Raw genomic sequence first — 26,250 nt, 5'->3', positions numbered from 1 at the left:
AGATCTTTTAGACTGAGAAACATCCAGTTTAAAGGTTTCAGAGTAGCAGCCGTGTTAGTCTGTATTCGCAAAAAGAAAAGGAGTACTTGTGGCACCTTAGAGACTAACCAATTTATTTGAGCAAATAAATTAGTTAGTCTCTAAGGTGCTACAAGTACTCCTTTTCTTTTTATCCAATTTAAAATGATTTTAAAATGGTCAGTGATGGAGAATCCACCACATTCCTTGGTAAATTGTTCCAATGGTTAATTACCCTCCCTGTTAAAAACGCACGCTTTATTTCCAGTCCAAATTCATTGAGCTTCAACTTCCAGCTATTGGAGCATGTTTTATCTTTCTTTGCTAGACTGAAAAGCCCATTATTAAATATTTGTTCCTTATGTAGGTACTTATAGACTGTGATCAAGTCGTCCCTTAACCTTCTCTTTGTTAAGCTAAATCAATTGAGCTCCTTGACTCCATCACTATCAGGCATGTTTCTAAACCTTTAATCATACTCATGACTCTTCTCTGAACCCTCTCCAATTTATCAACATTCTTCTTAAACTGTGGGCACCAGAACTGGAAACAGTGTTCCAGGTACAGAGGTAAAACAACCTCTCCTACTCAAGATTCCCTTATTTATGCATCCAAGGATATAGAAAGAGGAACTGTAGGAAGGTGCTGCCCAGCATCATGCTCAGCATGCGTTCTCCTCCAGAAAACCATGCAGGCATATTTAAATTGCAACTACAGTCAATATATAAATCAGGGGTGGGCAAACTTCCTCTGATGGGGCTTAATTACATAGCAATTTAAAGTATTATTCCAATCATTTTAATCTCACACTTTTCAGAAAATAGGCATGTCGCCCACCAAGACGTTTCACATAGTCTCAACTGCAAGAATAGCTGGGCCTGACCTCAGCAGTGCAATGTTTTCTGCTTATTAGGAAAGTTTGAAATTTGTTGCTGGGAAAATTATTTTGTCATAAGAATTCCCTTGTCTTTAAGGCTTATGTGCAATGTTAACTGAGGGTTGAAGCCTAGGATTTCTGTGTGACAGATGCACTAAAAGTATGTAGAATTAGTAGATTTTGGATAGATCACCACAAGGCAGCATGGCCTAGTGAATTTGAACAGATACATGCAGAGCATGGAAATCCTCAGTTCTAATCCCAGCTCTGCCACTTGCTTAACATCACAGTTTACTCATTTGAAATGTAATTATATCATAATGTAATACCAATTACCTACCTCATGGTGCAGATGAGTTAATATCTGACGCCCTCAAAAATGCAAGGCACTCAATAAATATTAAGAATCTACATCAGAGTCAGATTTAATCTCATAATTTTGTAATGCATAAATGTCAAAGCTGCAATAATCATCATCTTCATAGCACCTTTCATTCTAACAAAGCCCCAAACTCTTCATAAACTTTACCAATGGACGATACAAAACTATGAGTCAAGCTCATCCATGACACAATTCCATTTGGCTTTCCCATGCAGAGGAATCACTTGGCTGAACATCAAAATACAGCCACCTCTGAGATTGAATGCTGCAACTCCCTAGCAATACAAAACAGTTTAGAAAAGGAAATGGAAAATATCCATCTGAAATTGCTGTGGAATTAAAAATAATCTTCGCAGTTCTCATTAGAAAGCTCATTTGTCCATTTCTTCCCTCTGATACTGGGCTCCTCCAAGACAAACAACAATCCTTTTGTTCCATGAGAAGAACTCCAGGCCCAAAAGATGTAGCCATCTGTCAGCAGGAAAGGGCTTTCTACATAAGGCTGTGTTCTATCTTTTACTTTTCCAGCCATTAGATTTCATTCTCCATTTAGAGTATAAAACAGAACAGAATGGTTTTTTATATTTACACTCTAAATATTTCAGAGCAGTGAGTCAGACACCAATTGCATAGACAAACAAAGCAGACTGTATGTGCTTAGGGGTTCTTTATGTGATCCTAGATATTAATATTTGTTTTACTGAGAAAGAGATTAGCCAAGAGAAAAGAGTTAATGTTGCTCCATGATGTGCTGCAGAGGGTTCATGGGAGCTTCAGTATACTGTAATTCCATCCAAAAAACGAGAGAGATGATCAGGGCAATTTCCCTTTCTGGGAATCTGCTAAACAATCCCTGAGAGATCACCATGATATGATAGGGTTTAACTAGCATGGTTTCTGCAGAGGGAAATAATGTCTCATTAACTTATTGGAAGTCTTTGAAGGTGTCAGTAATGTTGTGGATAACGGAGAACCAGTTGACATAATTTATTTAAAGTTCCTAAAGGCCTTTGACAAGGTCCCTCCATAAGAGTCCACTAAAGAAGGTAAGTAATCATGGGATGGGGTGTGGCGGGTCAACTTTATCATGGAGCAAATTTGGCTAGATGGCAGAAAGCAAAGAGAAGAAATGAATGGTTAATTTTAACCATGAAAAAAGGTTAACAGCCTGGGGGCGGGGGGTTTAATGGTCCCCTATTAGGTCCAATGTTTAATATATTTATAAACAATTTGGGAAAAGGGGAGAATATTAAGGGGGAAAAATTTGTAACTGACACAACTACTATGTTAGTCAAGTACAGGAAGACTAAGGCTGTGTCTACACTACAGCCTATGTTGTCATAACTTACGTCGCTCAGGAGTGTGAATAAACATAAGGAGCAACATAAGTTACACTGATATAAGCGCTCATGTGCCCAGCGCTAAGTTGACGGAAGAGCTCTCTCCTGTCGGCATAGAGCGTCTTCACCAGATGAACTGCGCCACTGCAGCATGGTACCCATAGACATGTCCTAAGAAATGTCAAAGGGCCTTCACCAAGCCAGGTGACTGGGCAACAAGATGGCAGATGAAATTCAATCTTGACACATGAAAAGTAATGCACATTGGAAGGAAAAATCTGAGCTCCTCATACACCTTCCAGGATTCTAAATTAATTGTATCCGGGTTGGAAAAGGACCTAGGTGTCATTGTGTACAGGTCAGTGATGATCTCTGATGGATGTTAGGATGGATAAGGGATGGGATGGAGAATAATACAGAGACTATTCTAATGCCATTATATGAATCAGTGATGCACTTTCACACTTTGTGCAGTACTGGTCACCGTATCTCAAAACAGGACATTGCAGAATTAGAGGGGTTTCAGAAATAGGTGATAAGAATTATTAGAGGCATGGAAAAGCTCTCAAATGAAGAGAGAGCTTTTAAAAATAGATTGGGATGGATTATTTTGTATATTTTATTGAGTCTTCTGTTGGTCTTCTCTTTTCTAAGATAAAGACTGGCCTTAAGAAGGTAGCACAGATTCTGCTTTCACAGTCTCATGACGCAAGAACAAAGGGACATTCAAAAAAATCCTAGGCAATAAACTCCCAAATGATAAAGTAAAATATTGTTTCAGACAGAGCATATTTACCCTGTGGAACTCACGGTCACAGAATGTCAGTGAGGCCAAGAACTTAGACTGATTCAAAGAGGGATTGGATATTTCTATAGAGAACAAGACTCCCCAGAGTTGTAATAGTTAGTGCTTTAAAAGGTTTCAGAGGGGTCGCCGTGTTAGTCTGTATCAGCAAAAACAATGAGGAGTCCTTGTGGCACCTTAGAAACTAACACATTTATTTGGGCATAAGCTTTCGTGGGCTAGAACCCACTTCATCAGACGCATGGAGTGAAAAATACAGTAGGCAGGTATAAATATACAGCACATGAAAAGATGGAATTTGCCTTATCAAGTGGGGGGTCAGTGCTAATGAGGCCAATTCACTCAGGGTGGATGTGGCCCATTCCCAACAGTTGACAAGAAGGGGTGAATATTAACAGAGGGGAAATTAATACTTTAAAAGAGAGCTTTGCAGCTTCAGGGTTCAAGCCCATCTCTAATTCTGAGGAGGTAGGAGGAAACCTTAATGATGGGGAGGACAGGGTGGGTTCCTGTTGAGAGTCTTCATTTTCTCACACCCTCATTAACAAAGAAAACTAAGAACTTCTGCATAAGGTTGTTAACAAAGAAAATTAAACTATGAAATTTCTCTTTACAGTTGAAAAAAGAAAACTTTTTTGCTGCACCTCTTGGGCCCAGTTCTGATCTCATCAAAAATGAGTTCAATGAGTTCAATCAAGTCACTCCCAATGTGAGTGTTGCAGAGAATACACAGCAATGCAGAGTGGAAATTTATCCCCCCTTACCCCCGCCCCCAGTGTGCATTACTTCACTTTTATCAACAGGGAATTTAATGTTAAAAGAACAACAGCATCAAGCCTTAATCTGTAGTAATTTTTCTATTTCCACATGCATGCTCATGTTCTCTTTAAATACCAATTCAAGTGTTAGCGAAAGCCATTGAATTGACAAGTAACAGCATCTCTTTCACCCTGCTTGATCTTGCTCACAGACATCCTCATGAGACTGTAAACCTCTCTCTTGCTAGTAGGTTATTTCTTCAGACTGTGTTCCACATCAAGAACACTGCCTTTTGAAAACTGGATTTCATATTTCATCCAAACCTGTGTTTTTATAAGTGAAGCTATAAACTTCGATTTTATGGCATGAGAACAGCAGTTTTATTCTCTGCGGTTCTCTTAGAACAGGAATCAAAAGAGAACTTGGGTGAACTATCCAATAGCTTTATGTCTTTGAATGAAACTGATCAATTCTGGAAAAAAGACAGACATTTAAAACTCTGCCAGGCATGTTTTCAGCATGGTGAGCAAAGAACTGGATCCAGACTGCCACTGACTTTAACGGACAGTTCAGCTGCCAGTGCTCTGCATAATGCGCTGAAATTAAATTTACATCCATAGCTGCATTTGCCACACACAAAAAAAGTCTGAATTTTCTATCGTGTCATCCCCTAGACAGAAGCATGCACCTTTGTTTAAGATCCACCAAATGAAATATATCTTTTGGGAAAAATAATCTTTAATGTCAATAATTCTATGAAATATTAAACGCAAACAAATGTTAACGTCAACCTCAATGCAAAATTAAATGCACATAAATTATGTAAAATTGGAGTGTTTTTATAACCAGGAAAGTCACTATGTAACAATGCCAACTTCTTACTCAGAAGATGTGCTGGCTGCCCTGTGCTTACTCAGAGTTATACCTTCTGACTTTAATGGCATAATATCTTTTTACAACATTTTATGACTCCGGTGAGCATCACAATGCCAACACTGCTGTACAGTGGGGAGTGAGCTATTTCTATTCTGGCTCTTGCTGCATCAGTAGAATTGTTAACTAACCTCCAATTGCAGAATCTCTATTCCAGGTGACAATGCACAAGCCAGAAAAGACCAAGGTTGACTTTCAGATCCTGGATGAATTTGCGGGACTGTCAGAAAATAGAAAAAGGTTTTACCTGTAAACTAAATAAGTGTCATCTGAAGACACAGAGATGATCAACAAGGAACTTCATAGTGCCATTTGTGCAAGAGTCATTTCTCAGAGTACAGACAAACTTTTAGATTTCCACAGCAACCTTAAAAATGACCTCAAACAGATTTTATTTATTTATTTGGACTTGTGCCCTTTACTGCTCCTCTGATGTGTAAAATCTTGAAAAGGTTTGTTGTTAGTTTGTTTGCGGGAGTTTTTCCACTTAGAAATACAAGGAATGTCAAGTCTGGTCTTCCCTTTTTGCTGAAGAATCTCTGGGAGGTCTTGGGGATGTTTATTGTGAGCTCTTCTACTTTAATTGAAAGGACAGGGGAAATTGGCTCTGAATTTCATGGTTTTTGTGCAATTACAGCCTCATCCTGAATGGTAGAAAGCACCTTCAGCTCTCACTGAAGTCAAAAGGAACTGAGCATGCTTTGCACTCGACAGATTTGGGCCCTCAAAACAATGCTAATGTTATATCAGTGGACTCTCTTGCACTTCTGCATTTCTCTTTCCTTCTCTCTTTTAAACCAAATCTATCAAATAAGCAGCATCTCAGAGATTAAACAATGTAAATACATTACCTCAGTAACAAAGAGAGTGCGGGGGTCAACGATGTCCAAGAAGTGCCTGAATCGGCCATAAAACGAAGTCTGGAGGACAGAAAGAAAGAGAGTTAGACAAGACGGTCCTTTGTAAAGCAGAAAGGCATTTTATTGTTATTTCCTCTGGAGAACTACACAGTAACTAGGAATGCTATTTACTAAAAAGCTGACAAGATGTCTCTTCTTTATAAACTCTCTATAGTGGACAAGGAGATCATCCAATCTAAGCTTTGAGGCTCTGAACAAGTACATGGATGCCAGATTAAATGACAGTGTCATCAAAATGCAGTTTATTTCCACAACTGAACAGAAATATTTTTCACAATTTAAGGAGGAAAAAGATATTTTTAAACATCCCCCTAGAGTTTTCAACCAGAGCTCCCAATCCTGCAAAGGGCCAGATGTGGGTGCACTGCCACTGTGCACCTGCAGAGTCCTTTGCAAGATCGGAACCTAATATACTGCAGTGTTGTGCTCGCAGATGAGAACCTGGCAGTGAAATGGTTGTGCCCATTTTCATCATCCAAGATGCCAGGTGCAAATTAAATTCTCTAATTTTTAGTAATCTCAGGTGAATCAGAAACACAGTTAAGGGTTTCTTGCTGTTTTTTCTAAAATAAGTTTTAACCCGAAAGTACTGGGTGCTTTACAATGCCCACACACGGCCCTGGCCTGGAAGATTTTATGCTGCATGAAGCAGTCTATATTGATTTTGCTAATTTGAAGAGCCTGATGAGTACATGTAAGGATTGAAATGTTTTTTCAAGTCTCTAAACTTGATTAATGAAGGCCAGGATGCACAAGCTTTTCCTAACCAATTGCCATCTTGGTCCCTTGCTATTTTAGATGGCTGCAGGCAAGCTTTAACTGGGCATCATTACCTTACGTTTTTCATTATCACACACTCCTGTACCATGAATTATTACCAGTAAATATTTATATTATGGTAGTACTCAAAGGCCACAATCAGGATTAGAGGCCCTTGTGCTATACAAACACAAAGCATTTATAATCTAAATGACACAAACAGAAAAATCTCTAGCATGTGGATACAACATTCAAACAAATGAATATGGTGAAGAATTGGCACAGCTTTGGTGGTTACATATATTGTAATTCCCTCTGAATCGCTTCTGACTCACTCCAGTTCAGAGGAACTCCACTAATTCTGCTCACCTCTGCAGAAAAAACAAAACAAAACTATTTTCCAGGGGCACAGATTAGAGTGAATTGGACTTTGAACACTCATTACTAGTCACTTGCACTCTGCAGCGGGTGTCACTGATACTCCTGAGGGCATTCTGCACCAAAAAATTAAAAATTCTGTGCCAAAAAATTAAAATTTTTGCAAAATTCTTGAGGCTCGGTGAAGGGTCTCGATATGAGGGGATCTGGATGCCTGGGACTTGGGCGGATGGGGGAGCAGCTCCCTGTACAGGGATCCCTCCCTCTGAAGCTGAGGAACGATGGGTGCAGGAAGCAGGGGGTGTTGGATTGTTTGCAGAGCTTCCTGCAGCTGGGGGAGAAATCTGGGGGTGGGTCTGACCCAGCCCTGGATGCCATGCAGGGGAAGAAGAAATCCTGTCCTCCCCAGCCAAGATGGAACTAGCAGCTGAGCCCACCACATGGTAGGAGCCACCAGCTGTATCTTCCCCAGTCCCACCTCCTGCCCCACAGTGATTTACCTCTCTGCCCTGGGCACCCAAAACAAACTGCTGGGGAGGGTCGCATGACCGCTCTTATGGCTTCCCTTTGCTTCCCCATCAGAAAGTTATTTTTCTGCAGAGAAGCAAAGAAATCTGCAGGGGACATAAATTCTGAGCATGTGCAGTATTCCCCCAGGAGTACACTGAGAAGCACTTGTATCCAAAGAACGCAGCACTTGTTGAATGATTTGGCAGCTCCTGATGCTGGCAGTCGTCATGAGTATGGCATATTGAAAACTGCATTAAAATTATGAGCTGTCACTTTGAACCCTAAGGGGTTGTCTGGTCCTGCTTGCAAGGTAGGGAGTTCTGTAGGGAAGTGTGCAATTTGTGTCCTCAGCAGTTTGCAGACAGACAGCCTAGTGTAAGTAGGGTTGCCAACTGACTAATCGCATAAACCCAAACACCCTTGCCTTGCCCTGTGCCTAGGAGCCATAGGGACGTGCTGGTCACTTCCGGGAGCTGCGCAGAGCCAGGGCAGTTAGGAAGCCTTAGCCCCACTGCACTACCAACCGGACTTTGGCCTATTAAAATCTCCTGGATTGCCTTTAATAGTCACTGGGAGATTGAGGCCAATTCCAGGAGACTCCCTGCCAATATGCAAGGGTTGACAACCCTAAGTGTAAGTGGGACGAGTTGTACCTCTCTGTTTTGGGGTTCTTGTGTGTTATTCTAAGAAATAAAGCAGTGTCATGTTGCAACTTTCTAGCAAGAGTATTTTATGTTTTCATCTCACTTCTCTGTTTGTATGCTGTGAAACATCCTTTGCTTTAAAGGAGATAGTCAACTACTCACCAAAGTGCACCCCATGCAGAGACAGACAGACTGCCAACTCCCAGCCATTCCCCCCACTGCTCTTAGCCAAGGAAGTCAAAGAAAGAGGAAAAAGAAGGATAAGGTCTAGTTGGCTCCTGAGCTTGGTATCCACTTTCTATTCTATTCCAGGCAGGGCTGGTAGTGCTGCTGCCTTTAGCTCAGGTTACCTGACACTTTCCATTGTAAGACCCTGTTTTCAGTTGTTCATAACTTTGCCAGCCTTTTACCATTTGGACTGACGTTTTCCATGGCAGGTGTATGCCTCAGACTGATTAACAATTCAGCAGTTTTTCAGAATGAGGTTAGGGAAAAACTGGCTGTTTCACCCATGTTAAAAAATTCTTCAGTTTCGATGAGGAGCTCCAGCACCCCCAGGCTTTGGAGCAGGGACCTGAAATATGGCAGGGAGCTTGCCCCGATGTCAGGGATGTGCTTTTTGATAACCCCATGAAAGTCTGCCACATGTAGCCAAGTTATGAGCCTCTCGAAATCGCAGTTCACACATACTCAGTAGAAAGTTGTTACAAATTGACAGATAAATTCTCCAAACATTCCATCTGCCCTGGGCCTGCTCCAGCCTGGGGCCACAAGGGCTGAATAAGACTCTCTCATGTAATTGCACACCCCATCTGCTATGGGTTTGCTGTAGTGCTAAGCACAAGAACTGAAAGCAGGGAAGCTGTTTCTTCTGTGCTCTTAATGCCCTAGCTAAGTCAATGAAAGCTGTGCTGTTAACACAAATTGCTAGAAAATGCTAAACTCTCTAGGGAAAAGAAAAATCAGATCATAGATATCACAAATTGGGCACGCAAAATTAATGGGCACGTTTGACCTTAATCTCTCTTGTGCCCCAGTTCCCCATCTGTAAAACAAATAATAATGCCACCTCTCCTCAGAGGGGTGGTTTGAAGGTAAATTCATTGTTTATGAAGCACTTGGAGGCTATCATGATGAGCACCATATATGAGCCCACGAGGAAGTTAATATTTCTGTTTTCAGAGCAGGGTTCGAATAGTGTGCAGCAAATAAGGCCTGGGGCCACACACTGACCATATAGGATAAAACAAAATATTGAATAGCTGCTCATTAAGTGAACACCATCTATCCTGTACACTGAATGAGACAAGAGTGCTGCGGAAAAATAGATTATGGTCATGTAATTAAAGAGTATTGTAAGACATACACATGAGAGGGGCAAATTAAGGTTGCAGAGGCAACATTAATTCTAGCATTTCCTAATTGTAGAGTGCTTAGACTTTACAACATTAACTTCATTTTAAAGTCTATATAAGTTCTTAGACACCCTCATCACCATAGTACGAGTGCTTTGCAGTAGTGGATTAACTGACACGATTAACATCTACCATAGGGGTGGGCAAACTTTTTGGCCCGAGGGCCACATTGGGGTCGCGAAACTGTATGGAGGGCTGGGTAGGGAAGGCTGTGCCTCCCCAAACAGCCTGGCCCCTGCCTCCTATCCACCCCCTCCCACTTCCCACCCCCTAACTGGCCCCCTCAGAAACCCTGACCTATCCAACCCCCCCTGCTCCTTGTCCCCTGACCACCTTCTCCTGGGACCCCCCGCCCCTAACCGCCCCCCCCCCAGAACCCCACGCCCATCCAACCCTCCCCCGCCCCCTAGCCACACCCCCGCCCCCTGACAGCCCCCCCAGGACTCCCATGCCTATCCAACCCCCCCTGCTCCCTGTCCCCTACTGCCCCCTGGAACCCCCTGCCCCTTACCCAACCCCCCCACTCCCTGCCCCCTTACCAAGCTGCTCAGAGCAGCAGGAACTCACAGTCCCACCGGAGCCAGCCACACCGCCCGCGCTGCCCGGTAGGAGCAGCAGGCCAGAGCGCTGGTGGCGCGGCATGGCAGGGGAGGGGCCGGGGGCCAGCCTCCCCGGCCGGGAGCTCAAATCCGGGCAGGACGGTTCCACAGGATGTAGCCCACAGGCCACAGTTTGCCCACCTCTGATCTATCATGTGTGGCGCTCTCTCTCTCACACACACACACATTATCTTATCCTGAAGGCTCCCACTCTGTGGTCTCCTACTTTTTCCCCACTGCCCCTCCTTTTGGTTTTGTCAAACAAAACTTTAATAAGCAATGGAGACATTCAGAAGAGCCTCAAGATTCAAGATCCTCAAGATTCAAACACGAACAGGGGAGGTATCTGGACCTGACCTCTCCTTTGCCTTGCAGTTTGTGTTGTTATTTACACCTGTGCAAAGTAAGTGTGAAGTGAAATGCTGTCAGGTAGTGTTTTACATGCACTTTGTGAAGTTGTAATGAGGATACAACATGCAAGACAGGGGAGAATCAAGCCCTTCTATGCTTGTTGGTTAACATTTGTATCATCCAATACTGAGCATTGTTATGAAACATATGGTTTTATTGTATAATAAAGTACAAGAGACCAAAATCCTGTGTCAACAGGAAGAGGACAGGATAGTCTCTGGTAGATTTGTTTGGGGGTGGGGTTCTCCAACTTCATGGAATTCCCAAGATCTATAGGAAAAGTCTACTGCTCTTCCTGCCTCTCCAGAGGGTAACCCCCAAGGAGTCAGGCTGCCCCTGCCTTCCAGCCTGCTCTTGTGCCACAGACACGCACAGTCCTGAAGAGACTCGAAAGGTCTGGACTGGAAACCAGTTAGAATTAATGCTGACACAAACACCACTGATTCCTGGAGGCATTGCCTCGGGGCTTGCCAGGGGATGAGGCTACATAGAACCCCACCCCCAAAATGCCCACACACTTCCCGAAATCAAATGCTTTCCCTCTGACAGATGGCTGATCATTTGAGTGGTTTTTCCTGCTCCTTTCATTCCTTCTTCTGAAAGATTTGAGGGGGATAATCCAGTCCATGTCTTCCCTAGCCACAGACACAGGCAATGAGAGGGCAACGGCTCTGCTGTTCTGGGCTAAGGCCCGAAACAGAGACTGAGGGCTAGTCTACACTAGAAACACTACAGCGGCGCAGCTGCAACGCCTCTGGTGAAGACACTCTATGCTGATGGAGAGAGCTCTCCCGGCGGCATAAGAAAATCACCTCTACGAGAGGCAGTAGCTATGTTGGCGGGAGCAGCTCTCCTACTAACATAGCGTTGTTCACATCGGCGCTTAAATCGGAGTAACTTACATCACTCAGGAGGGTGCCTTATTCACACCCCTGAGTGACATAAGTTATACCAACGTAACCTGTAGTGTAGACAAGCCCTAATTCTCCTGAATTTCCTATTATTTGGGGAGGTGGGTTTCCAACTAATAGGATCAGCCACAGTTTTGTGGCAATTAATTTTTCCTAATGAAGTAATGTGTTTGGAACCTATGGCTACCGGCCTGGTTTGCACACAGACGTTAATTTCAATCACATCCCACGTCAATGCCTTGTTAAAGCTAGGGATAGTCGTGTACGGCAAGTACAAGCTATGTTATTAGCAAACATTTCACTCTGCTGTCTCTAAACCAAATTTCTTCAAACAAGACAACAGCACTAAACCTCATTCACTCCCACATCCAGGCCAAGTTTTTAAAGAGCAGCTTTGTTAATCAGGCATCTGAAAAAAAAATGTAATTGGTGAAAAACACTTCCTCCTCTCTCCTGATTCTCTCCCTCTCACATACACGCAAGCTTGGCTCTCTCACAAACAACCAAAATGCTTAAAAAATTATATTTTTTCATTAAAATAAAACTTGGCTTTGGACAGAGAAGCAACATGAGAAGAAGCGTGGTGTTGGTCAGGTTAGAGGACAGGAATTCTAATTCCCAGGCCCAAGTCCTATGGCCAAAGGCTTTGGGAAAAATCACTTTACTTCTCCATACCTCTGTTTCCCCATGTTTAATATGAAGATAGTCCTTTTCTACTACACAGACTGTTCTGAGGCTTAATTCACTTATTGGAAAACCATATGGATGGAAGTTGCTACACAGTGCTGACAGTGGTCTAAAAAAAAAAGTGAGAAGTCTATCATAATCTGGGAGCAGCAACTTTGCTAAGACAGTACTTAAAGTGCCCCCACACTTTAAACCAGAGGTTCTCACAACAAAATTTTTGGTGGCCTCAGAATGAGACCACCAACTCCTGCTGGTGGCCACTCTGACAAATTTCCCTAAAATATTTAATTGACTTTAGGAAAAACAAATAAATATGCACATATACATACCCAAATCATTGTAAAATTTATGCAGGGGGTTTCTGCAGACTCAATAATAAAAATAATATACAGTTGTATGTTAGTGCTCCTGGCCCTGCTGCCTCCCCTCTCCTCCACAGATCCTCCCCTGGCCCCTGCTGCCTCCACCCACTCCCCTAGGCTCCCCACAGGCCCCGCTGCTTCCTCCCCCCTATTGCCCTGAGCTCCCTTCCATGGCCTCACAACCCAGGCTCACCCCACTCCTTGCCTCTTGACTATGGTGCCCAGTAAGACTGGCCCTGCTGAAGCCCCGTTTCCCTGGGCTGATGCCTAGAACCGGAGCCCCATGGCTGGAGCTGGTGGGAGGCGGGGAGCTGAAGCCCAACCTGCCTCTGGAGCCTCCTGGAGTCTCATAGCTTTGCCCCTTCCCCCATCTCTACCCAGGAGGTTGTCATGGCCACAGGAAAACCCCACACAGTGGCTGCATTTGAAAAACGTTGCTTTAAACACTAGTGCTACAGAAGCACACATGTATATTATATAGGAAAGAGAGAAATATCAGCATAAAGAGTACTTCTTTCACAAAATAATAAGCCGGGTCTTGAAAATTCTCCTCTCCTTGCCACTGGTGAATGGGAAACTTTCCCTTTCAGGTGAAGGGATAAAATCCACAAATTTCTGCAAAATTTAAGCTTTCATTTTTGAAAAAGGTACATTTCTAACACTCATGGTGGTGAAGGGAACCTTCCAAGCATGAACTATATGTGAATTAAGGCAGCGTTCTCTTCTTGAGGCTGTAGACAGACAGTTCTGTTGCCTCTGTGTCTGCTCAAGCTATCCCAAGAAGCAGGAGACTAAGGTTGTGCCTGCGTGACAAGCCTGGGTGTGACTCTACAGTGCACCACTTGTCACACAGTAACATCATGTGTGGACACTGCAACAGTCCCCTGAAAGTCCTGGAGTGCCGCTTAGCAGCCTACCATTTGAAAGCATAGTTGCGAAGCTGCAGCGAAAGTCCTGGAGCGAGCTGTAGCAGTGTCCACACAGGATGTTCCTGTGTGGCAAGCTAGTGTGCTGTAGATTCACACCCAGGATTGCCAGGCCTCATCATACAAACACAGCCTTTAATTGACACGACTTCACTGCTGGTATCCAGAAACCTGTGTGCAGAAGTAAAACTGACAGCAATCATGTAAGTTTCACTTTGCTGCTATGGTAGGGTCTGTTGCCCCTGGACCTTACTAGGTGCTTTCTCATCTTGCATATCAGCTTCTGGTTGGTAGGTTTAATCTCTTAGTTAGACTGTATCTGATAAATGTTTCAAGTTCTGCAGAAGCAACAAAGGATGTATCCACTTATAAGCATCTATGCCTAAATCAAAACACTAGATCCAAACCTTCCTCAAACATTGGAGCAGTTCAAATTCTGATCAAAATTTTGTATCCCAAAGCCCATCTCTATTTTTAGTCAGTGTGCCTTCTCAAACATAACTACTTGTAGCAAATAGGTCCATACATTGTGCATCTGGTCTCTTATTCAAATTCAAGTGAAAGCCTAGAGCACTGCATGAAAAGCTAAGGGATAAGTAGCTGAGAAGTTGCAAAGCATTTTGCAGATCAACTACCACAGATCAACAAAATCAGTTCTCAAAGAGAGTCTCTTAGGCATTTTTGGAAATAGAAAAGGTTCAGAGCCACAACTTCTAATAGAATTATGAAGATTCCAACCAAAGAGCTCCTAAACACCTTTGCTTTTAATTATACATTGACATTTAACACTGCTTACTTGCCAAACAGCGTTCACTGAATGATGCAACACTTTGCCATCACTTTTATTCACAATTAAACAAGACACTGCATCTCATAAAGAAAACAATGCCTTTTTTTCAGTCATTTATTAAGGCCTCAATGCTGCAGCCTTTGAGCAGCCAAAGCTCCCACTTAAGTCAAAGAGACCTGTGGCTGCATTCGGATGGCAAGTGTGGTATTAATTTAATTGGACCTAGAGACACAGGCCACAATTGGTAGTTCTATCTGCTTAGTTCACCTTGTAAATAGGTTCAGTGGTCAAATTAGTTCCAACAACAGTACTTTTAAAATGTATTGCTGGTTTTATTGTGATCAGTTTTTCAGTTTGATCCCGAAGTATGTAAACTAGCTAATACTGTTCCTCTTACTCTTCCTATCAGACTCTTCAAACATTGCCATTAATAAAGCAAATCATTTTAACACATTTACGTGAGACAAAGCACATCAGACATATTTTTCAACAAGATTTCCCTTATTCTTCCTGCCACATTAACTAAAAACCTACTAGTAATTTGGGATTCGTCATTCAAGCTGTGACACCATTTTTACCAGTGAGAAGACTAGGCCTCTGGGAACTTTGATCAAACAAACAAACAAATGGGGGTTGTTGATTAATCAGTGCTTCTAATGAGCTAAACGGTTACTCTAGTATCTTTGAGTCTCGTCCTTGGGAAAGTGAAAGGCCCCTTATGGAAATATGCCACTGTCCTAGTGGCAACCAATGAACAGCAAGAAAAGCCAAGAGCAAATCCTAACAACACTTTTAAAGTTATACAGTGTGAAAATGGGGTCACAAGCACACAACCTGGCCCAAAATAAGGGGCTCCTGCTGCCACATAAAAGCAGAGAGAAGCCTCAGGCCTGATCTCTACTACAAAATTATGACAGCCTGGCTACGTAGGTCAGGAGTGTGGTTGCAGAAAAAATCACCTCCCTCAGCGAACATAGCTGTGCCAGCAAAACTCCCAGTGTAGACGCAATTATGTCAACAGAAGAGCACTTCTGCTGGCATAGTTAGTGTCCTTTGGGGAGGAGATGCTTTCCAGCAGAATGACTCTTGGGGGTTTACACTGCGTCTACACTAGGGGGCTCTGTAGTGTAGACATGGCCTCAGACCCTACATGTTCTAAACAGGAGACATTGCTTGTGCATCAGTGTTATTCGGGCCTCACTCATTACTGCTTCTTCCCTGGCTCTCTGCAAACACACTCTCTTGCCCACTGTTTTGACAGATTCCAAAACTTATGAGGTGGTTTGATTTTTGTGTTTCTTTCAGATACGCATCCAATTAACTCTAGTTATGAAAACTCATTAACAGAATCTCCCCACTAAGCATACACTATTCACTGCTCCATTGTGTCCTCTGCTTGACCCTACTTCTTCGCCTCTTCACCACTAGATCGTGTAGGTTTATCACTTCCTCCATGTCTCCCTATTTCTTCCTCTCTCTGCCCCCCTTTTAATTCAAGATTCTCTCCCCTTCGTCTTCGATACTCCAGGGGTTGCATATGGGTGATAAGATGTTGTGCCTACAGTCAACCAGAAATGCAGGTGCATGGTACTTCTAGCCTCTTTGAGGCTTGAGTTGAACGTGCTGCCGTCTGCTGCAATCCCAACATCTCATAACTCAGATGAAAGTGCAGGTTCAAATTTGAACTCCGAGGTGCTGACTAGACAACAGAGGCAACTTCCTCTTGTATTGTTTGTTCTTCCCAGTCCCTACAGAGCAACTCCTGAAGCTCAAGAGGCCTGGAGTATATTGCACCACCTGTAGATAGGACACCCCCAGTAGCACTTCAAAGGAGCAGAGTGAAACTGATGAGGACAATCCTTGTCTGTTTCACTCTGTTCCTGCCAGCTCTGCTAGGGATGAACTGCCTTTGGCAGCAAAGGCGTGAACCTCCTCTGCTAATCTTTCAGAGTCCATCTGCATATTCTGCAGGGAGGGAGGGATAGCGCAGAGTTAGAAATTTTATCTAATGGAGGCTGCTGCAACAGAATGATAGGGGTTTGGTGTCCTTCTCCATTCCGACTGCTCTCCCAAACACTCCACAGTCAGCTAGAGAATATCTTTAACTGAAAATATAAGATGTTTCTTTTATTAATAGTATTATTTCCAAGGGCATAAAGTTCTGGCTGGCAGATTCCTTAGGAAATGACTGCCTAGATATTTCTCCCATATTTCTACATAAGGAGTAGAATTTAAAAAGCAAGACACTTGCAAATTTACTTGACCTTCAGATGTCCTCAGGTACCATAAAAGTGTGCCTCTGATTCTTTTAACAGCTGTTGTAGTAAACAGTTCACTGGAAGAAAACTGAATAACACAAATTTGCTGTGATTAATCGAGGCTATTTTGGTACCAGTTCTCACCAGCCAGAAAGCAGGGTTCAGTTCTAAAAAGTGGCTAGGAATATTAAGTCCTCTGTATAGCACAGCAGTTCATAGGGAGCGAGAGAGTACATTACAGCTCCATTTCAATTAAGTCACTGTGCTGTAGGCCATGCGAGAGCCAGCTGACTTCAAGATAAGTACAAGAATGAAAATACTTCTTACAGGCTCAGGAAATTCAGGAAGAGGAGAGGAGGTTAACAGGCAACTGTAACATTTGACTATCACCTTAAATTTAAATGAAAGTGAAAACTGACATTTCTTAAACTATATACACTGTAAATGTATATAAACGAAATGGACAGCTTGGAGGATTGGTAATGGAAGACAGGACTTGCCAACCTGCAGAGTTGTACCAGTTTAACGTAAGGTATCATTTTAAAGTGATTTAATTAAAACAGTGCAGAAGGCCGAGTGGACATGTTTATTCTGGTTTCAGCAAGACTTATTTCAGTTTAGTTTAAATAGATTAGGAAGAAGTTTGAGATAAAACAAATTATGCCATCAACCCAAAATAAGAGTGTCCACATAGGAAGCTGAACTAATTTAATTAAAATGGTGTAAGACAAGGCCAGAAAGCCTTTCATCTCTTGCTCTCTGGTACAAATCCAGCCCAAATTGGTAGTTTTTAAACATGGGATTAACATCCTTTGGCCCTGTACACACACACACACGCAGCAGCTACACTGTATTGCAGATACCGATTTTGCTCCACTCAGGTTTGAACTGTGTTTAAACATGGTTTTAAGCATGGTCCTTTGGCCAGTGAAGATGGGGCCTCAGGTGCAAAGCAAAGCAGCTTGACAGCCAAACACATCTCATGGCAGTGGATTTTAAAACAAGACAAGGTGGTCCTTGAAGAAGACCTCTTCCCTCAATGGCTCTTAAGGAACCCTAGAGGAGACAGAAGGCCCTCATTCGCTGAACATTTTCAAAATGGAAAGTGTTAATTGAGGCAGCCTGAGTAGGAACTGACCTTTCACATAATGTGTTTGACAGCCCCAGTTATTTCTGCTTGGCGAAAGATCTACACCTCATCTAAAACCTTGCCAAGCATGTCTCCACATCTGTTTGATAGGGGCAAATTAATTAACTTTGCAAAGAACAGCAGCTGAGAAACCATGTAAAATCAGGATAAGCTTGTCTGCCCCTAATGTTTCAGGTCTAACACTTACTGCACTTCAATCCTGCAAAGAGAAAGGGGAAATCTCTAGCATCGGGGAAGCCCAGACATGGCTTCAATTCATTGTGGGTTTCCCTAATGACAAGGAAATTATTCTAGATCATGCAGAGGGTCTGTCTCTCAAGATTCTGTAACTTCTGTATTGCTTCATTTATTTTAAAAAGGGGCTTCTTTTGCCAAATCAAACCTTGATTTGAAGGCAACTAAGAAATAAAAAAATGTCTGTGTGACCCGAGACGCTTTTAATGCCAGCCAGCAAGGGATTACAAGAATATCCTAATTCTGGTTCACCAAAAGAACGTCACGTGGAGTTTCAGACGAAAGCCAGGCTCACACTGGTCATTAATATTGTTGTGAAATGTGCAGACACTATGTAAAGAGTTATGTATGTATACTGAAAACAAGTTCCTAGATTCTGTATTCCAGCGGAGGTGGACAAAGAGACTTCCTGACAGATAAAAGTTGTTTATTCACCAGCCTCTCTGTTGGAATGTAAATTAAGCACTGTAAGTGAACACAAGGGAGGCATATTTACATACAGAGAGACATGAAGTCAACAGGGAAGAGCACAGCATGGAAAGAGATACCCTTATCAGGAGATACACTTCAAAGGTTTGCTGGACTCTATGTGGGGAACAAAGAAGACACCCAATCCTCCTGCATCTAGGAAGTAAATGGACAGTGCATTTACATTCATAAAAACGGGATCTCAACGAGCCTGGGCTGAAAATGCTGGCAAAGGCTTTGGGTGAGATAAACTTCATTAGACAGGAAGTTAACCTAACAGTAACAGTTAAGTTTAGTCTCTAGAAAGCATACTATGATTCTATTTTATATGTAACCTTTTGTTTCCATTACCCTTTCTCATTATCTCTTGAATCTTTGACAATGAACTTATTGTTTTCACTATAAATATATCTCTGTGCTGTGGTATTAAGCAAGGAGCTGATCCTGCATTGAATCATACAAACCAATGTGTGCACTGTTCCCTTGGGGTCAGTGGACCTGGTATTTCTGTAAGCATTTGGAGACGAAGGGGCTGGACGTTACAGGGGAACGCTTCAAAGGGACTCAGGGACTGGGGTGTGCTATTTTTACCCTGAAAGACCAGGTAAGGGCTGGCATAGCCACCCAAGTACTCTGCTCTGGGCTAACATGCTGGAGGTGTCAGGGAGCAGACACCCAGTTAAGAACAAGCAAGTCTCCTTCATTCTGAATGCAGAGGGGTAACAAGGTGATTCAAGTCCTGGGTACCCCAGAAACCATCCCAGTGAGAGACTTGACAGAGACTTAGCACGATCCTGAGGAAAGTAGCTGAAGTGATTCAGTCGAAATGGGACAGATTTCATCATTTATAATTGTACCAGTGGGCATGGATATTTTCAACAAGTCGTCCTAAATGTTGTGTTAAATCACTTTCTCCGTTGGGAAACAACGGGAAGAGTGAAACCATCCTACCTCACATAAATCAATCCCCACAAAATGCAAGTTTTTCCCTCCAAGGTTTTGTTCCTAGCAGGCAGCTTTTCCTTGCTTTTCTCCTCAAGGACAAAGATTCTTAATTTCGCTCAACTGAATTTTTCACAGCCCTTGTTTGACTCAGATCTCCTCTTAAAGGGCCACAGGATTGTTTCTAGCCATCATTTCTGTGAAGAAACAGAACAAAGTGATCCGAAAGTAGTAGTATTAGAATTTAGATAGCAACATAAGTCTCCCTGGTGTGTTATAAAACAAGTAAAGATAAAAGTGCCTTATCAATCAGATCCCTACACCAAGGATCTTCTAGATCAGTCCAAATGTCACACAGCAGTGGATGACAATAAACAAAGAATTTGGGAACACACATTCCTTTGGTCAGTACCAGGGGGCTGAGGGAGAAGGAGAGGGGATTTCATTGAACAGTTGATATAAAAAGATTGTTTGCTTTTTAAGACACATTACTTTCCCCCCTAGGTTATCACGTTCATTTAGTCATGGTGAAAAAAGTGCCAGCATGCTTGCCCTGGAAACTGAGAGTATGTCTACACTACAAGCATACAGTGGCAGCACTGCAGCTATGCCACTATAGTGTAGACACTTGCTACAGCGACAGAAGGGGTTTTTCTGTTGCTGTAGTAAATCCATCCCCTCAAGAGGTGGTTGCTAGGTTGACGGAAGAATTATTCCGTCAACCTAGTGGTGTCTACACTGGGGCTTAGGTCAGCGTAACTACGTCCCTGAGCAAAGTAGCTAGATCAACTTAAGTTTTAGTCCTCTAACTTCACAACAGGGGATAACATGGGCAGCAGCCCCACCAGCTTATGCTGAACTGGAGTGAACTCCAACACAGGTCTTGTCGATACTAGACCTTTCCTTTCCCCCTAAAATTTCCCCTTGCTGATGCAATGGAAGCACTAATGTAGACATGCTACCAGCATTTTTAACCTTCATGTCATCTATTTAGATCCACTCTAAGCAGGATTATTCGACATTTTGGTCAAAGCAATAGCATCGGGTCTGCATTCGTGCTCATACTGTTGTTCCCATTCATGGAACTCCACTGGTTAGCAACAAGAATAGGAAACACTAGGGGAAAAGATCTAGTCACTTAGCAATGAGAGAAGTCTACATTCCTATTCAGAGCTTGGTCTCTGTCTAGTTGTCACAGAACTTTTGCTGATATGGTAGCTTGTCTCCTGGGATCTGGATGAGACCCACGACCTGGACAGACATCTTAAAATGTGTATGTGATTGTTAACGTCCTGCCCTACCCATTCCAGATTGATTTCTTTCTTTTTTTTTTTTTTTAAAAGCACTGTTACAAATGATGATCGCTCCTTAATGAACAAAATGCTCCTGGGTCTGTGCCTGAAGCCCTGCCAAGCCTGGCTAATATCATCTGTGTTGACTGTATAGTGTCTCCTCCTTCTGTCCAGTTAAAAAGATCTGTCTTGTCAATTTGAACATCCCTTGACTTATTGAGACAAGCAGGTTATTAGCACAATGAAATAGCCCCTCGCTGCACATTATTTCTCACTGTACTTCCCCAACTCTCCTGACTCCCTGTCCTCTGCCTTAACCACAAGCCCACCCTTCCTTCTGTAGATAGACAGGTAAGTAGTAAGGTAGGTTTGCTTCCCACCAAATACTAAACTTTACATTATGTCTCTGAGTCCCTAAAAGCAGATAGGCTGCCTTAGTTCCAGGGAAGCTGCCATCTACAATTAGCAAGTCAACTGTCTGGCAACTTTGCTGTCACACTGAGATCCTGTCCAGATCTCAGCAGGATAGTGAAAACGTCTCCTTGGAAGCGTTATGGCCTTTAGGACAAATTCCCAATAATCTGGTGTGGGAAGGGAGGAATCATATTAACAAGCAAACTCTTGTAATTAACTTTTTGTTTGTTAGCTAGAAGCACATGAATTGAAAACCAGATCTGACATCTCGGTCCAGTGCTCTCATGTTCACTTCAATGAAAGAAACCAACAATTGTTGGGGCAGATTACATAAACTGCCACCATCCCAAAGAACTAGAGTATGTGGTTATATTTCACTGGACAAGATTTGGGCAAGTTCTTTGTGGGCCAAGCCATGGCCAAGAATGGTCCACACAACAAAATCCCCACAATCTCTTAATGCAGGAGCAGCCAGAATGCAAAACGGAATTGGGGGCCTAACAGCTCCAAAATTTGCACTCACTTTTCATGACTCTACATGAAAATTTCAAAAGGAAGGGCATGTTGACCAAACCTAGTCTACTGTGCACATCTAGAGGTTTCCTAACCACCAGTATTTACCTAACTTGTGTCATCTCTGGAACAGTTACAATATTGTGCACATACAGCTGCCAAGAAAGCATTTTTAGACATAAATCCTTTATTTGACAAACCAGTGATCATACAAGTAAGTAATTAGACTGTTAAATGGCCATTTGAGTCAATAGACAAGACAAGCTACTTCAGAGCAGTTACAAGTAGTTATTTTAAATGGGATCAAAATTCCTCCCTACCCTTCCTGGAGAGAATCCAGAAAACTCAGCAGAATGTTCACCATATCAGGTCTTGCCTTCACTAGCCTCCCTAAGGAAGTTTCCTCTCTTTTATGCTGATGCAGCTGCATTTTTATCACGTTTTCTAGACCTGCGCTGGGCAGAGATAGCTGACATGATGATGAAGATGCCTATGCCTTATCTATTGACACTACTGCTCCCACCACTGCAGTTGTGTCAATGCTATTGCACTGGGTTGGCGAATTCCCAACTAATCTCCCTCTGCATTCACAGCCCATTGCACATCTGTGTTGAACTTCAACCCACGCGGTATAAAAATAAAGAAATCAACAGAACTATCACACGGAAACACTGGCAAACGTTTTAGCAAAGGAGTGTTTTAAAGTCAAGGTGGGAGAAACAAAATGTAATTTCATTCTATAATAATCCACTCCTTCAAGGAAGCACCTCGCTATTGTGTAATTATCAGCCTTGTACAGAGATCTGTGCATAAGCGGATTTTTATTACATCCAATATTTACTTTTCTGAACTGTCTCCATATCTTAAAAAAAAAAAAAAAAAAAAAAAAGGACGATAAGCTGTGACATGTGTTTCCGCCTTTCAAAATAACCCGATTCTTGTCTGTGCTGCAAAAGAAAAGTCAGACACGTCTCAAAGCTGTTCTCCCCTATAGGGGACCCAAAAGATCCTTCGTGGACCATGAATTATGAGCAACCACAGGGCAGCAGGGCTCAGGCGGGCGGACCTCACGCACCCCACTGCCGGATTTCAGAGCAGTCCCACCCAGCGTCCGCAGCGGAGAGGCAGGGGGAGACTTCGCTTTCCACGCAGGGCCGAGAGGCGGCACCTCTTCCCGGGGCGTACGCGGCCCCGTCCGGCCCACGCGGGGGCTCGAACCCGCGGAGCCACGCTCCACGTCCCGAAGCCACAGGCATCAACCGCAAACCCCGCGACAGAGCCACGGGAGGGAGAGGCGGGGCGCACGGGCAGTGAGTGACAGCGCGGAGAACCAATAGGAGTGGAGGTCACCACCAATCAGCGCGCGGGACGGGGGTGAAGCCGGCAGAGGGCGGGAGGCGGCCGTCCCCACCGGCGGCTCCTCGTCCCGGCACGGGGCGCCCCTGACAGCCCACCTCCCCGCCGCGCCTCGGGGCCCCCCCGACCCGGCCCCGCCCCCGCCCCCGCCCCCGCCCCGCGCGCGCGGCAAAATGGCGGCCGTACCTGCTGGAAGCGGGGCTTCCCCAGCTGGAAAGGGGGGTACTCCGCCGGCTCCGCCATTCCCCTCACGCCCTGCAAGCGCCACCACTTTGAACGACCTCCTCCGCCGCCGCCGGGTCCGGCCCCGCGCCTCGCTGCCGCTGCTATTGGACGCGGCCCACCGCAGGCCCCGCGGGGCACGCTGGGGGATGGAGTTCCCCCCCCGCCGAGAGGTATCATGGGAAATGTAGTATTAGCGGCCTGGAGCAAGGCCTCCTGGGCAATGTAGTCTCGGCTTGGTGAGGCACGATGGGAGGTGTAATTCAGCACTCGTGCATCATGGGGAATGTAGTCTGGGGAACGGGAACAGGGGACCATGGGAAATTGAGGCGGTAGGGAGGCTCCTCAGTTCAGAGTCCTATTCCCCACACACACACACACCCCTTTCGAGTGGCCAAAGCAGGATACAGCACCGCACAGGTTTAGCCTTCCCGTAGAGGGAGATAGAGGCAGGACCAGGCCAAACCTGACTGGGCCTATGACCCCAAGGCGGGGTTGCCATGCAGGCCTTTGCCTTGGGTCCTGTTTGAAAATCTGCCCCTTCCCAGGCAGCCTTGCAGAAAGTGTTCATTTCAAGCAGGATAATGGGCTAGGGGAGTGGGGGTCAAACCAGGACCCTCCTGCAAACTCCAGGGCTTCGCAAAAATGGGATATACTAGGAAATTTTTTTTTTTTTTTTAAAAAGAGGAATGCCTGAGATTCACAAACCTCACACCCTTCTGCTCCAACTGTATGGCCCAGTTCTTTAGCTTGTCTTCTCTAACAAATACACATCAACATGTATATTTAAAAAAACCAAAACTCTGTGTTTAACAAGACTTTTCACTGCACACACTGCTGTCTCCAGAGAGAGGACAAAAGACCAAACACCACTTAACAGCTGTTAGTTACAGAAATGTAGGGTTTCATAGAATGTAATAGAAATGTAGGGTTGGAAGGGGGCTCAAGAGATCATCCAGTCCGTCCAGTCCCCCCCCTTCCCCCCCACTGAGGCAGGATTAAGTAGATGTAGACTATCTCTGAGAGGTGGTTGTCTAACCTATTCTCAAAAACCTCCTAGGACAGGGATTCCACGACCTCCGTAGGTAATGTATGCCAGCACTTTATCCTTTCAGCTGTAAAATTTTCCCTAATATCTAGCCCAAATCACCCTTACTGTAAATTAAGCAGATGGTTTCTTCTCCTACTCGCAGTGGATACAGAGAACCAGTGATCAGAGCCCTCTTTATAACCACCTTTTACATATTTGATAAAATATATCTCCCCTTCGTTTTTCTTTTTTCTGGACCAAACCTTTCCTTAAAGATCTTGTTTTCTAAACCTCTTATTTGTGTTGCTCTCTTCTGGTCTCTCTAATTTAGCCTAAACTTTCCTAAAGAGTGGAGCCCAAAACAGGCACAGTAGTCCAGCTGAGAACTCACCACTGCCGTGTAGAGCAGCACTCTACTTAAAGTGTCAGTGGAAGGCACTCATATGCTATGGTGATGAGCATGGTATAAGAACCTATACAGAATGAGGAAAAAGGCATTGTGGGAAATACAGGTAAAGAGGAGGGTTGTAGCTCCTTCACTGAAGGAGAAAACCCTAGACCAAGAGAGGCTAGAGCAGAACCCTACTCATCGATTGCTATGGAGTCACACATCCAACCATCTGGAATTTAGGAGGCAGCACCTTGCCCAAAGATTTTCTTTCAAAACAATGAAGAACATTGTGCCAGCCATGCTCTGTTGAGACCAGTCTTACACTACTGCATCACAACAGAGAGGGACACTATTTGCCCCATTACAATGTCATAGGCTTTGGAAAGGAGTATGGGACCTAGAAGCTTTCCATGGGATAAGCCTCTTACAATCGTGGCTGTGGTACCTACTATGATGTTCATAGCACCCTGAGTTTACTTGATGCTGTACAGCACAGCCAGTGAATTGGACCAGAACAGATACAAGCCTCTGGTACAACACCAACTAAGACACCCAGCATGCAAAGTGGTTATTATAGCAGAAACCCTTCACAGCGGAGCCCCTTACCTATTTTTCAGAGGACTTTCAGAATCACCTGAAGGAAAAACCACCCTTTCCCCTTCCTCACAAAGTTACCTCTTCTCACCCGCTCCATTGTTTTCCTTTTTTAAAACAAAAAGGCCCAATCAGTTTAGCTAGCAACGGGGCTCCAAAGACAATGGACCACAGAGAACCCAGTGCACTGGGAGTATCTCTGCTTCCTGGAACAAACACACTGTTTTGGCAAACTCATTTGCACCATTAAGGTCTCATTCCCCATGCTGTGTGGTGGTTGTATCCAAATGCTGACTGTCCAATTCTCAGTGACAGAGATGCGACAGGCAGAGTAAGCACAGTGAAACATGGATGCCACAGTACCAGGGAATCTTCCACTGAATGACAGGCATTTGCATTAACTTTAAAGACACAGGTTGAGCAAATGCAAATACATAGGGAGGTGCTAGACCAGCTTGTTGAGCAAAAAACAAAGTGAAGATTCATCTGTTCTCTTTGGGGAATTTATAGCTCACAGCACATTGGAAGCACATCAGCTGACATTGACCTTTAAAATGGGTGATAGAGCAGGAAGCTTGAAAATGCAAATGAACACAGGTTACTTGATCTAACACCTCAGTTTCACAATTCAGAATAATAGATGCACAACACCAAGGTTTGGGTGGAAGAGGGACAAATGTGGTCTACATGAGGCACCCGCTAGTTTAGAGAGAAAAAGCACAAAGGGGAATATAGCAATCTACATATAGCCGAAGAGACTTAAGAGGACAGGAATCAATTATGTGCAGAATAGTAACAGGCCAAGAACTATGCTGGAGACAAAGATCAACTATGCTGGAGACAAAGATCAAATCGTGGAAGTCAATGAATGGCTACGCAGGTGGTGTCGGAGAGAAGGCTTTGGATTCTTTGACCATGGGATGGTGTTCCAAGGAGGAGGAGTCCTAGGCAGAGATGGGC

General features: G+C 43.8%; 1 protein-coding gene across 1 annotated transcript in view; it reads right to left on the bottom strand.

The window, feature by feature from the left end:
• SFXN5 (sideroflexin 5) overlaps positions 1 to 23,404 on the bottom strand; it is a 168,437-nt gene extending 145,033 nt beyond the window's left edge. The window contains exons 1-2 of the mRNA XM_074951956.1: positions 23,240 to 23,404; positions 5,966 to 6,034 (exon numbers count right to left, since the gene is read on the bottom strand). Of these exons, the coding sequence (XP_074808057.1) occupies positions 5,966 to 6,034; positions 23,240 to 23,296 (126 nt within the window). The 5' untranslated portion in view covers positions 23,297 to 23,404. The remainder of the gene's footprint in view (positions 1 to 5,965; positions 6,035 to 23,239) is intronic.
• Between the last annotated feature and the right edge of the window lie 2,846 nt (positions 23,405 to 26,250).

Source organism: Natator depressus, chromosome 4 (assembly GCF_965152275.1).
Source record: "Natator depressus isolate rNatDep1 chromosome 4, rNatDep2.hap1, whole genome shotgun sequence".
NCBI lineage: Eukaryota > Metazoa > Chordata > Testudines > Cheloniidae > Natator > Natator depressus.
This window is presented reverse-complemented; position numbering and strand designations above follow the sequence as displayed.